Here is a 13,788-nt window from a genome sequence, read left to right as displayed (position 1 = left end):
CTGTTCTCTAACAATATTGTAGCTACAACCATTTATCTGTCTTTTGATAGCATCATAAGGAGTATACATCGTAAGGAGTATACATCGTAAGGAGTATACATCGTAAGGAGTATACATCATAAAGAGTATACATCATAAAGAGTATACATCGTAAGGAGTATAGCATCGTAAGGAGTATAGACCGTAAGGAGTATAGATCGTAAGGAGTATACACCGTAAGGAGTATAGGTCGTAAGGAGTATACATCGTATGGAGTATAAATCGTAAGGAGTATAGACCGTAAGGAGTATACATCGTAAAGAGTATAGCATTGTAAGGAGTATAGCATCGTAAGGGGTATAGCATTGCAAGGAGTATACATCGCAAGGAGTATACATCGTAAGGAGTATACATCGTAAGGAGTATAGACCGTGAGGAGTATACATCGTAAGGAGTATAGACCACGCAGGCAGAGGATACATACCAAGACCTTCCTCTGTCAGGTCTGCATTGAGGGTGATGAACGAGAAACCTGTAGCTCCAGGCTTGCCACCTGCGCATATATTGTTCACCCAGCCTCGGGACTTGAGTGCTGAAAGGAGACTACCCGGGCCCTCGTGTCCTATTAGATGGCCTAGATAGTGTTCAGGCTACAACAGACAGACTTCCATTCACGCATAGGCCAACAGACTAGAACAGGCAACGGAAAAAGCATATACTATGAATATTTTGTAGACATGATTAAGTATTCACAGAGCTGTGTGCATGCAATAGTCAGTCGTGACTTGCATACATTAGTATAATTTCAATATAGAGTCTGGACAAGAATCGGACACGAGTTACTAAGAGTAGTCAAAGACGTGATAAGCGTGTGTTTAAAGAATTAGTTGGTTACCATAATTACGGTAAGATATGGTAATATGCATATATTATTATAGAGTCAATGCATGCTTAATATTATAGGTTGATAACATACTACAAGATCAAACCAACAAGAGAATATAACAGAGAAACAGGAGAAACCCATCCAACTAGCTATCAGTTGACAGCTGCCAGACTGACAAAAGAATGTGACAGATTATATATATTACACTTCTACCATTGTTCCTCTTATTCATGAATGCTATCAGTTGTCAAAACTATGGAAATAATATCTTTAAAAAACTATACAAGCCTTTGACTGTTTCATGCCTGTTTGTGGCTATATTTTACTCTTATCTACATGCAGTGTATTTATGTCATTATAGTATCGTTTAAATTCTTTTCTGAACATTCTGAATACTGTCAGCAGCACATTCATTTCTTATCTATTATTCTATAATTATATACATGTAGTTTAGACTTAGTCCATCGCTCACTTGACTTTAAATAATTCATTTAAGGATGAATTTCAATTCATTTAGGGATGAATTTAAACTGTTTTGTTCTAATTTCTTCCAACTTCAATAAATACACACACAGCTACAAACCTACCATAGACTGCCACCACTTGTGAAGATGATCACACGGCCATAGCAATTCCAGAGTTCTTATATCCTTAATTGGCACGACATGCACCCTCTTCCTCAGTTGTTGAGGACCATACGGGTGCTCAGGCCAGCTTGGTTTCTTTACCCTTTTGTTCATGGTGTTTCCAAACAGCTCGCATACATACATCGTCATTTCATCTAGAGATTCTGTAAGCAGAGTGACTAGTACTATAACGTTAATTAACAACAAATAATTGACATGAATCCAACAGCACTAAATAAATTACTGTCAACAACTGTGCCTCGAACATGACTCAAAAAACTATCTCTCGTTAGCGAGGCTGAGAAAGCTGAGGTTATTTTCTTTGACCTTGAGCAAAAACGCGAGAACAATACTAACAACATTGATTATGAAAAAAATTATTCATCTACTTGAAAATATGTCTTCTCACAAACATTTCAAGGCATCATGGGCTATGAAGCACCCAGTTATGTATAATTACTAGGGGTGAGCAACTGAGGTGAAGGTTGAACACGTAGAATTGTCGCCTCTTGCAAGTATTAGTACAGTTCCAAAAGAACTTTTCTCTTAGGGGTACATTTTAGCTGGAGTGTTAGAGCGTTTATAAAAAAGTTTATAAAAGAGAGATATGAGCCAGCTTGACTGTTCATATAGGATATACAAGTGAATGAGAGTGTTTAGTAATATGACTACTATCAAAAAAGGTGTGACAGTGGCTAGCTTACAACAATTAATAGTTGTTTCCTTGAACAATTTATAATCATTCGGCATGCATGTAGTAACACAGGTCAATGACAAATACATAGGGGTTTATCAGGAAGTTATGAAACTGAATATCTACATGGCTATCTAAAAACTTGAAGCTTTGACCAATGCATTATCACTACGTCTTTTTCTGTTGTTCAAGGCTTTGGATAACTTTGTTTAAGATAGCCTAATATTTGTTTGTAAGTTAAATTTTATCATGAGTACCATTATATAATATCCTTATTCATCATTCCACCTGATTTTTCAAAAACACATGACTCAGAAATTCAAGTCTATTCCGTAGCACTCTCTATCTAAACAAGCCTAAGTACATTGCTACTACAATAGCTAAAACCTAAGAGTTGGCAAAGTTTAACACTAGTTGGAATTATATTGCTGCTTGATCAAACTTATCTACATGTAAATATTTAACTAACAACACAGCAAAATCTCAAATACCTAGCTGCACTACAAAGATGAGACCAGAATAAGTCGTCTATTTTCTGCTATATATTCTTATATGAATCGTTAAGCAATTACACTGAGCAATAGAATACTTGTATGTAGTTGTCAGATTTAACATCCTATCACACAGGGGGCAGACAAAGGGAGGCTAATCTATAATTGAGTTCAGCTTAAATTCAAGTACGAAGAGGTTATTGCCATATAAACTTGTTAAAATTCTGGTGTAACCGCCCTCTAAGCATATGAGAATCAGATATTTCAGTTGTGCGAATGATACAGATGCATCTGAGAGAACACTATCTCAATCATACAGTGCACGTGCATACAAGAACGTATGCACATATCTTATATCTCAATAAGATGAATCACGCATGTAGGTATGAGAAGTATGTCGATCAGACATGATGCATATATGGAAATGTATAGAAATTCCTTATAAAAATCACACGTATGACCAGCAGAAACAAACTAAAAACATACCTTTACATAACACAGCCAGGCTCATTAAATTGGACGAATAGAACTTCTTGTGGAAGTTGAGTAACTCAGATCTGGTATTGATTCCTTTCTGTTTGGGAATTGTCTCCAGCGAGAGCTTGTTACCTGCATATAGTAAGAGATGCTGGGTGTTAGATATCAGCGGAGACTAGAAAATATTATTGTCTAGAGAAGCATTCATCAGAAGTTTGACTGACTGTGGAGGGACGAGTTTGACTGGCTGTCTAGGGAGGCAACTGTATGTTAGAATCATGGAGCGGAAACTAGCGACTGAGAACAATTTCACAAAATAATTTAATCACCATCATAGCAGTTGGAATCCCTAAATGTTGAGCAGTGATATCGAACAAACTGAAACGGGACGATAAGGTAGTGGTGAGGGATGTGGATGACATTGCTATGCTTATTGTTCTGGAAATAGTTGAAAAATTGTAATTATTTATATACTAGAGCTACACTTCTAATAATTATTTATTCACAATAATTTTAACTTAAATCGCTTTAGATAGAACCAATGGGTAGCACCTAACAATATAAAAACAGACTTTATGCTAGTTAAATGCAGAGAATCAAGCATACAGGTGTTGACTATTCTCGTTCCATGCATTGATACTAGAAGCCGAGCCCTTTTTTTTAGAAATTTCTTTTTCCTGGCACCATCAATAAAGCAGTAGAAGAAAATATTAAAAATTTCAAAACTATGTACTTAAGAACAAATTAAATAAAATACAATATGTTCCTAAGTCTAAAAACAAGGTAAATACTTCAGTTAATTACATATAGCATTAGAACAAATACATTAAAACTAAGCAAAAAATAAATACAAAAGCTTAAATTACATGTAAAAACTTGAAAGAGTAAAATTCTATAAAAAACCGTTTGGTACATTACTCCAGAGATACGCAAATAGAAATGTAGGCTCAGCAATGTTTAGGTTCAGTGATAGGGTGAGTGATAGAAATACACAACACTCACTCTAACTTACACTAGATATAAGTTAAATTAACGTAATTTATATATTTTTATTGTTTCTACATTTAATTTTTAAATGTCAACCTGTTTTCTCCTTTAACTGGTAAAACTGTATTGTAATCTTGGATGTTATGGAAAGGGAATTACTTCATAGGTTGAGACAGTTATCTGTTCAAATTTTACGCTACATGTCAAAAAGCCGTATGTAGAGGTGATCATAGGTAAAGGTTTGACGGTGTAGGAATACGAAACTTGTGGCTGCTATACTGTGAACTAAAATATGCATAAATTTTGTACACATGAGCTAAAAGCAGAGCCATACAAAGATTGCAATCATTGAGAGTGCCCTGGTCAAAGCTCTTCTATGAAGTATAAGATGACCCAGGTTGTTATTTATCAAACGAGGAAGGGACTGCGAGGTTTGATAATTCGTGTATGCAAATGCAAGGCTAAGTCGAGTGCTACTCTCAAAGCCGGCGTAAATTTGATTTTCACTATATGCATGAGAGGTGAAGCTGCGGTGGATTACGGAAAGGCCTAGATATTTACTGAAATCACAGAGGAGGCTAATACAGCGCACAAATAGAAACAGTAGGAACGTTTGAGGCACTGGCAGGTTTCACGCTAGAAAACACCAAGCGGATATGGCAAGGCTCTAAATACGGTTACATAAAAACAGAGTTAATTAAGCCTGGCCCACACTTGTCCCTAGTCATGCTTAAAACTTACAGATAAATGAACAGACATGTATGTTAACACTGAAGTCTTATAACATAAATGGAAACGATTGACTCGGGCAAACTTTTCTTCTTCACCTGATTAATGTAAACAGTGATGGCTTCAGACAGCATCTCTGTGGATGGAGTTAGGTTGTATCCGCTAACTTAACAAAAATATTGAACACTCCTAATGTTTAAAAGCATAGCCAATGATTTACAGATTTAGCTTTTAAAATGTTCATTTATTGCATAGTCAGTCAACATTCAATTCAAGTTGTTTTTTAAAATATCTCATAGTCTACTAGCGCTCAACTAATTCTGACCCTAGTTCAAAGTATGAATACCACCAATAAATGACTGTCTGACAGACTAATACTCAGGTTGATGTTACTATTATATATAAAGAAGTCTTTATCATAGCTGGCTATATTGGACGTTACTGTTTATATGGATGTCTATTCATGCAGCTGTCTGTTTGCATTAAAAATCCGGCATCTAATATACATGTAAGGGCTAGTTGGGAACAAAATGGGTTGTTTTAATGACCTTCACCTAAGCTAAGACCGAGCTAAAAGCATTATTACAGATAAAGCCTAGATTAAATCTAAGACTAGATGTACCCTGTATAAGCGTATGTAAACTTGAATTCCCGAAGAAACAGACAGCAATGACATTAGCATGACCTCTTCTGCAAACCAGGGGACATATAACTGTGTAGCAAATAGACCAGGCTTTGCAAAAGCTCTAATTCTACATGCCGAAAACCATGAATGAACAATGTGACCGATGAAGCAATCAAAATGGTTTTTAATAAAGGACACTAAAATCTAGTTAAACAAATGTAACAGTTTCGCTCCACTTAGGCTATAGATTACTTGGAGAAAAGGCTGCAGAAAATGTGAGCTTGGCAGCAAAGAGGTTAAATATAGTACAACAGCGCAATGATATGAAAAACTTCAGCACCTTAAAATTTGTAAATACGCAATTAAATAGGTAACATAGCTATAACACAACACCCTAGATTATCCAATTCCATCAACAAGATTTCCATTGTGCTCTGGTTATTCACAAGGTGACTCATGTTATTCATCCAACACCAGGACCCAGGTCTTGTAACAATGGACGGCTGCTAGCGCCAATGATGACCTGGTCATAATCTAAAATTACAATACTGCGAAAGCAAAAAATATCTCCTAGTTGTTTACTAAAATTCTTATGGAAACGTTGAAAAGCAGTTAACAGCCTCAGTTCCAGAGCTTTGCGCTTTTTTTTAAAGCAGCGCAATGTGGTTTTACGACAAGCACTGCCAGTGCCTGCTATTTCTCCTTATATGGTAAGCAAAAACTTGGAAAAAAACGACCAACATGTTGAGCCAGAAACCCCCAATAAGGCAATAACATATAGATTTTTATGGCTCAAAGTTGGCAGGGGTACCGATAACTATTTTTTCGAAATGGAAATACTGTGTAGAACAAAGCTGCATGTATTTTATGAATGCAAATGAACCATCTCTAAAATTCCCTGACATAGGATTTATCACATATACAATATGCTGTCAATAACATACTCAAAACGTACTCAGTGAACTGTGTAGTTAACAGCATAAATGCTCACTGCTGATATATGATGTAGACTATTGGTATATGATGTTGACTATTAGTATATAATGTTGACTAATAGTATATAATGTTGACTAATAATATATGATGTTGACTATTGGTATATGATGTTGACTATTGATACATGATGTTGACTATTGATATATGATGTTGACTATTGATATATGATGCTAATCGTTGTTCTGATTCTGACCGATAGGATAAAGTATAATGCTTATTAACGTACTAGCGGAATGCACGGGTATTAAAAATCAGCTTATAAACAATGAGAGGTTATGCAGTTGCCTGCCACTTGCCATTAGCCTGGCACATTGTCAATGGCTAATTTGAGTAAGCTTACTAATAAGGGCTAACTACTTTACTCTCATGGGAGAGCAATCATAAAATTACGTTGCGCCGTAACGGTGCGCTGTAGCGTATTTTCACCCACATAGCGACATATATCACCCAAAGAATCCATCAATCTCGTGCAGCTAAATTGGTAAGGCATTTGCCTGGCTAACAGGAGGTTCCGAGATCAAATCTTCTGCAATACGGATTCTTCATTCCAATATTTTAATAGCTATAGCTGGACATACTAAATTACACACAGACTTTGAGATTTATATAAATAGAAAGCATTTTTAAACCACAAGTTATGGAAGCTTTCAGCCAGTCTTGCTAATAGACTGGTGCTCAGTAACTGATATTATATTAGTAACTTGACAGATGCTTCGAATGATGAACCAAGAGGGAAGCAACACGTAACTAGAGGTTAGCTGCTGTTACGTTTCCGAGACAAGAGGAGCCAGCGTCGCAGACAAAGAAGAAAGATCTCACAGTCCATTGACTCCTTAGAAACATTGCTATGATTTATTGGGTACAGCGAGACAGTACATCAAGTAAAACTGACTAAAAATATGCGTTTAATGACACTTGGTATGGGTCAGGTCAGAGCCTTACAAGTCACCAATCCCGTATTCAGATGAGCTACATAACTGAACGTGTGGTTTGCTCACCTTGCCGGTTCATTTGCACTTTCCACAACAGAATGCTAAAATGCCTGAGTAATCCATGGTAGCGAGCACCCTCTGAGAATGGCGCGAGAAAGTTTGTGCACTTATTTGAACATCAAAGGCAATTATGTGGCTGGCCATTTTAGCAATATGATTTAAGAAGACATACAAAAACAACTTCTATTCTTCATCAGAAATGGATGATGACAAATAGAAGTTATATAATCTACCTTATTTAGTTGTTTCGGTAAGACTGACAGATACGACACCAATACCATACCCATTACATAGTGAACTTGAAGTACTGACATCGGGACGAATATAAATTGTTTTTAACAAATTGGAACACTAAATATTAATTCAATAAGTTGGCTATGAGTTGCACAAGTAGTTAGTAATTTCTTTGAGACTGATTGACTTTCTTTGGTGATAACGAACCCAGCTTAGTAGTGCCCTAACTTCTTCCATCAGCATAGTAGTGCCCTAACTTCTCCTTCGCTCAATAAATACATACAATCTAAATACTCATATCAGACATACCTGTGCCAAATTTGTGGAAGTCGTGACCGGGGTTGGAAAGAGACTGTTGCAGTTGGTGAAGCCTCCAGTGATCATTCTGTTTGTTCTTCTCATTCTCGTGGTGGACCGCCTTGAGTTCACGATCGCTCGCCGACTCCGTGAACAGAGGACATATGAAGAACTGCGCGAATCTACAACAAAGTTAGTTTGTCTCTTTCATCACCTTGGTGAAAAAAACCTGGATAATTTTACAATAAATGTAAAAAGGCTTGCGAATTCGCATGTATCAAGAGTGCTTGATCATCAATGAGTATGTTTTCATCTGAAACACATGAAAAGAAAGTAATACATCAAAGTTAAATCAACTTTCATCACTCTAAATAATATAACACCATTCAGAATACAAATGGCTTTAGATATAACATCACAGAAGATAACTACTAAAAATATACAGTACATATTAGACGTGTCATAATAAAAATTGATTTATATTAATGTCAAGGAAAACAGCATGTGCTTGTATTTGATCCTTTTTGTGCTCTCCGTAAAGTGGTAAAGCATTTGTTACACGATTGACGTTATTACTAGTGCTTTACAATGCCTGCTAGTTTGCCTCCAGCGTACTTCAGCCTTTAAATAGGTTACACCTACACATATTAACAAACGCACGCAATATTACCGGATAGATAGTTATGTGGTTATTACAGAGCATGCAAGGGCCCAAGTCAGTGGATTCTTGGCTATGCCACGAAATAAAAAAACTTTCATGATATGGGCCACTAAACATATTATTGTGACGGTTAAACATTATGTCAGAATCTTCAGTTGTGATCACATTAAGGTATTGTTTTTACTATTTTTTGACTACCAAAAATTCAGCGTTTTAATCACGATTACGATGTGTCATTGTCAACATTGTAATGTAAACTAAACAGTAATGAGCTATCAAATTTCTTTTCTCACATAGAGTGGCCCATTGGCAGCATGCCCATTTGGGACAAGCCAGATAGCCGACTCCTCCAGAAATGCTGCAATAAAACTTTATTACCACATGTCTCATGGCTCTACCAATATGGCTACGTGACAATGATATTAATGATATTAATCCAATATTTAACAAAAACAAATAATTACAAGCACCTGTGAAGCCTTACACAAGTACAAAGGACACGGTATAAACAGCTAGCACTTCTAATTGGTATTTACAATGACTGAGTTGGATTTTATTAGTCTTAAGAATTTTATCTACATTTTATTGCTTTTTTGCGCAATACTAAGTATGATGCAACGTATGAAAAAATTTCCAGTAAACAATGGTTTCAAATGTTAGGTTCCAATGACAAACTGACAATAGATAATTATGGTCTATACTGAGCGCCATCGACACAATTTGTGGTTAGACTTGCATTCCAGAGAACAAACATGGCCCGGGTAAAAAATAACAGCCAAATTAGATATGCTTCCGTTTTAAATCTGACTATACGCCCCAAAAGCAAATGTTGAGTTGAATGTAATTACACATTCCTCCGCCTTGGCTTCACGATATGCAATAGAAGTTGCTAAGGTATTCAATGCAGATCTATGAATGAATTATATTTCATGGTGCTGAGTAAGAATAATAGATAGTACTGTAGCTAAACCTCTGGCACCTGAAATAACTCAGTATTCATGATCAGAGAAGTATTAGGGATTTATATACGGATGTTGTGATACGGACATGTTATTAATACTATTAATTCAGCTCAACACTAATGTATTTCTACTTACATATCCAAGGCTTCCTTAAAGTGAGCCGGGGCAATGTCAAAGTGGAAGTTGGTATCCTCCCTTCCTGTGAAAGCATTGGTTGCCCCGCCATGGGAAGAGATGAAGTCTGTGTACATATTCTCACCAGGATACTACAACAATTAAACCTTCTCTCAGCATGTCTCTAAGTAACATTAAAAGGCACTTTCAGATTCCCGTCTAGTGTGCACATGATAAAATATTGAAGAAATATCTATTGTGGAATAACCATCTGTTTAGTTTTATGCGTGCCCATAAACTTGGAGTTATCCTCCATATTTAGCTTTTAGTTACCATATATACATGTCCGACGCAGTATTTACCCAATTAAAGACCCTTTAAATTTAAGTTAAAAACAATTAAAGATTGTTTGTGTGAAAGCTTGTCATCATCGTCATTTGAAAGTGAAATGTAAGTAGCTTGCATTGGAAATGAATAAAATGTCATCGTGTTCGTTGGAATAAACTATTTCAACCAATCACAAATGCATCGGTTTTATTTCCACCGACATAAACCATTAAAACATTTAAACATTAATTTCAAGATAACGTACTGATGCATCAATGCGTTGCATTCGCAAAATAACATTTACTCAGTGTGTGTGTAGCTAGGCCACTACAGAGAGTCGGAAGGAGAAGAGTATTGTTAGTATTAATAACAGCCATATATTTTTCCAAAAAACAGTGCTTGCTTCGCTTGTTATCCGCGACCTTACGACCATGATCCAGAGAGACACTCATGCTTCCAATGCGTGTGAAAGGAGATAGTAAAGGGGCGGGGCTTTTGCATGATGAGCTGGCAACACGAAAAGATCTGGTTGTTATTTACGTCACAGTAATGCATACATACATTCCTGAGCAACTTAAACATTAATGTTGGATAACCAGAATGACAAAAAATAAATAATTAACAACCCGCCAGTTGCAGCTGAGGCAAAAAACTAATGGCATATTATTTTTTGCTCCGCTAAGAACTGACCTTCTTGCTCCCGAGAAACATCATATGTTCACAAAAATGGGCGAGTCCTGGCAAATCGGTTGGGTCACTGAGATGGCCTGGAAATATTATTGCAAAATATTCTGCGCTGAAGTAAAACGTTGTAAGGGAGATTGCAGTAAGTTAGAATGTAGTCAGGTAGGATACAATCAGGTAAGATACACTCCTGGAAGGATACAATTGGTAAGCAGTATTCTGTGAATTGCAATTAGGTAGAATGCAATCAAGTAGTGCAGTCAGGTGGAGATAGCAGTCAGGTAAAATGTAAACATTTAGAATGCAGTCTGGTTGATTCAAGCAAGTAATGAAAGTAAAGAAGACAACCAGGTAGAATGTAGTAAAATATGTTGCAGTTCAATAGATGCCATTAGGTAGTTAAATATAGCAAGAATTTAATTTGTAAATAAATTTGAAATGAAGTGGTTGGTTTTAGTAAGAGACACGCTGAGAATTGCCACAATTACAGCATTTTGTTGATCAAGTAAAACAAGTCACAGAAGCGCACACAGCAGAAGTATTTACATGTAATACCAACCGATTTGGACATTCATGGCAGCAGCTGACTTATCCGTGTCAGGATCGCTTATGAGAAGAATCTTCATCTCATTTTTGAGTTTAAGTGCCCGGTAGCTTCTCTTGTCCGTATCAGGTTTGATGATGTCATCAGTGCTGGTCTCTATGGCACCGTGCAGCTGCGACATCTGCAATAGTGCATCACTTGTATGTAAAGCGTAAGGTAGGAATTGATTGAGTGCAGTGCAAAACAAGTAGCAAAACGAGGAATGTATCGGTCCCCTTAAGATAATAAGAGGTGCCTGCAACTGAAAATAATGAGAATAATCAACAGAATAAACAAGCAACTTAGGTGAGTGCACTTCACCCCTGCCACTGAGTTGCACATATCAATACTCTAAAAAATCATTTCCTCTCCTCTAACAACAAGAAGCGGGGATGATAATAAAAATACAAAAAACCAATGACAAAAATAATTAACTTGTTTTTTGCCAAAACGGATATGGTCGGTTGAATAACTGCTTGCAAGGATGTGAGGAGCCCAAAGAGAGCTGCGCATTGGCAAGTCAGGTATGGTGTTTTATGGCCAACTCAAACTATATGACTATAAGCCATCACTGGGGCTCCACACATTTAGCTGAAACAATAATTTGAAATTTCAATATATGATCAAGCACACTTCACATATATTTCACTGTTAAGCTTGGAAGTACAGTACACCTCGCAGATTCTTCTATCGCAGTTGCATTGCTTGATCAGTCCAATAGACACCGGGAAACAATTTAAACACTTTCGCTTGCCAGAAGGTGGTGAGTAGTGCATATGCGCTAACATTTGCATTTGCCATTTCAAAGAGAAAGCAAGAAACGCTTGCACCCAAAATGTAGAAAAATCTATCGTATTATTCTTTGAAATCTATTCACATAAATTCTAAAGAATATTTGGCCACAGAATGGTGTACAAAAGCAGTATCACTAGATCTTCAAACAGTGGCAAACAACACTTTGACAGTGTATGATCATTTCGTTAAATCACAAGTCGCCAATATGACAGAAACCTTGTGGATCGCTTAAATACATTTCTTATAATATGTCGTGAGTTGAATGTAAATGAGGGCTAGCTGTGAACAGATAGATCTCCATTGTGCTAAGCCAGAATGCAAATTCAGTTCTATCTTTGTTATAAAAATAAGAGTTTATAGTCCATTTGATTAGTAAGTTTGAAACATTGATCCAAATCAAATTAGAATCATAAAAAGATATAAATTTGGATGTTTTTATTTTATTTTTGCAATGCCTTTTTTCCATTTATATAGCTGCATGCTGGAATTACTGAAAACATATCACAAACACATTATCAAACCTAAAGAATAAACAGCAACAGAGTTTTTTCATTGACGTTCGGCGTCAACTGCCATTACCATTTTTCTATTGCATGATGAGAGAATAAAGTTTTTATTATCAAAATAATATGATGCTTTAGAGTACCATTGCACAACTATGCAAGAGGTTTGCCAAACAACACAGGCTTTGTCATTCATGTTTATCGTTCTAAAGCAATGAGCTTTCTGACATAAAAAAGAGGAAACAACTCTTCAAGATGAAAGTGTTGGTAAATAGAAACTTGTTTACAATGATCACTGCAACGAAATCCACCTGCATAAGATCAGTTTGGATTGATTCATTAAACCTGTTGTCTATAAAGCATGTAATAGGTTACCGTAGTGTGTAACAGAAAACTAAAAAAATGCACAGTAATTGAGACGTTAGCTGAGGATTTTTAAATCTTCAGATATTTGAAGTGTTTCATCATCAATGTTATTTAGGCATTTCTGCTATAATGCAACCAACCATTACAGTAACTGTGAAGTGACAAACTAAAAGGACTATATGAATAAAATGCTAGCTCAGTCAAAACTACGAAAATCAAATGATAAAGGCTATTTCACAAATGCATAAGACTGAGAAACATATCGACTTCTAAATTTTAATAAATACTTAGCCTCAGTCATGTCCCTGGACATGATCGCTACAAAAAATTATATATATATTAGGAAATATAATTTTAAACCTAAACAAAACATTTTTTGTTACTATTTACACATAAAATAATTTTAGATGCAATTGTGTTTATATCTGAAAGACAGCCTAAAACATTTTTGCAGCACATTGCAGCAGTTCTTTAAAATTTCTAGTGCTAGCAAACTTACACGTAGCTCAAAGAGGATTTTGCTCAGAAATTTGTTGCTTGTCTCCCCTGCTAATAAATCTTTTGGTAAATTTCCAGACTCAAATGGAATTTTCCAAATTTTCCACTCGATCTCGCGCCTTACTGCTTATTGCTCAACATTCTCGAGACTTTGAGCTCTGCTAAATCATGAAGCCAGTCATTGCACTTTCAATCAGAAACATACATGCTATGACTAGCAAGCACACATATTTGTCATAAATATATCGAACTGTGACGTTAAAACTCTGTCCATTCTAAACA

At 36.1% G+C, this 13,788-nt stretch overlaps 1 protein-coding gene across 1 annotated transcript in view; it reads right to left on the bottom strand.

The window, feature by feature from the left end:
• The window catches only part of LOC137385898 (insulin-degrading enzyme-like), a 28,270-nt gene that overhangs the window by 12,230 nt on the left and 2,252 nt on the right, over positions 1 to 13,788 (bottom strand). The window contains exons 2-8 of the mRNA XM_068072500.1: positions 11,321 to 11,486; positions 10,768 to 10,844; positions 9,772 to 9,902; positions 8,026 to 8,195; positions 3,163 to 3,285; positions 1,453 to 1,655; positions 464 to 629 (exon numbers count right to left, since the gene is read on the bottom strand). Coding sequence (XP_067928601.1) covers positions 464 to 629; positions 1,453 to 1,655; positions 3,163 to 3,285; positions 8,026 to 8,195; positions 9,772 to 9,902; positions 10,768 to 10,844; positions 11,321 to 11,486 — 1,036 coding nt within the window. The remainder of the gene's footprint in view (positions 1 to 463; positions 630 to 1,452; positions 1,656 to 3,162; positions 3,286 to 8,025; positions 8,196 to 9,771; positions 9,903 to 10,767; positions 10,845 to 11,320; positions 11,487 to 13,788) is intronic.

This window comes from Watersipora subatra, chromosome 1 (genome assembly GCF_963576615.1).
Source record: "Watersipora subatra chromosome 1, tzWatSuba1.1, whole genome shotgun sequence".
NCBI lineage: Eukaryota > Metazoa > Bryozoa > Gymnolaemata > Cheilostomatida > Watersiporidae > Watersipora > Watersipora subatra.
This window is presented reverse-complemented; position numbering and strand designations above follow the sequence as displayed.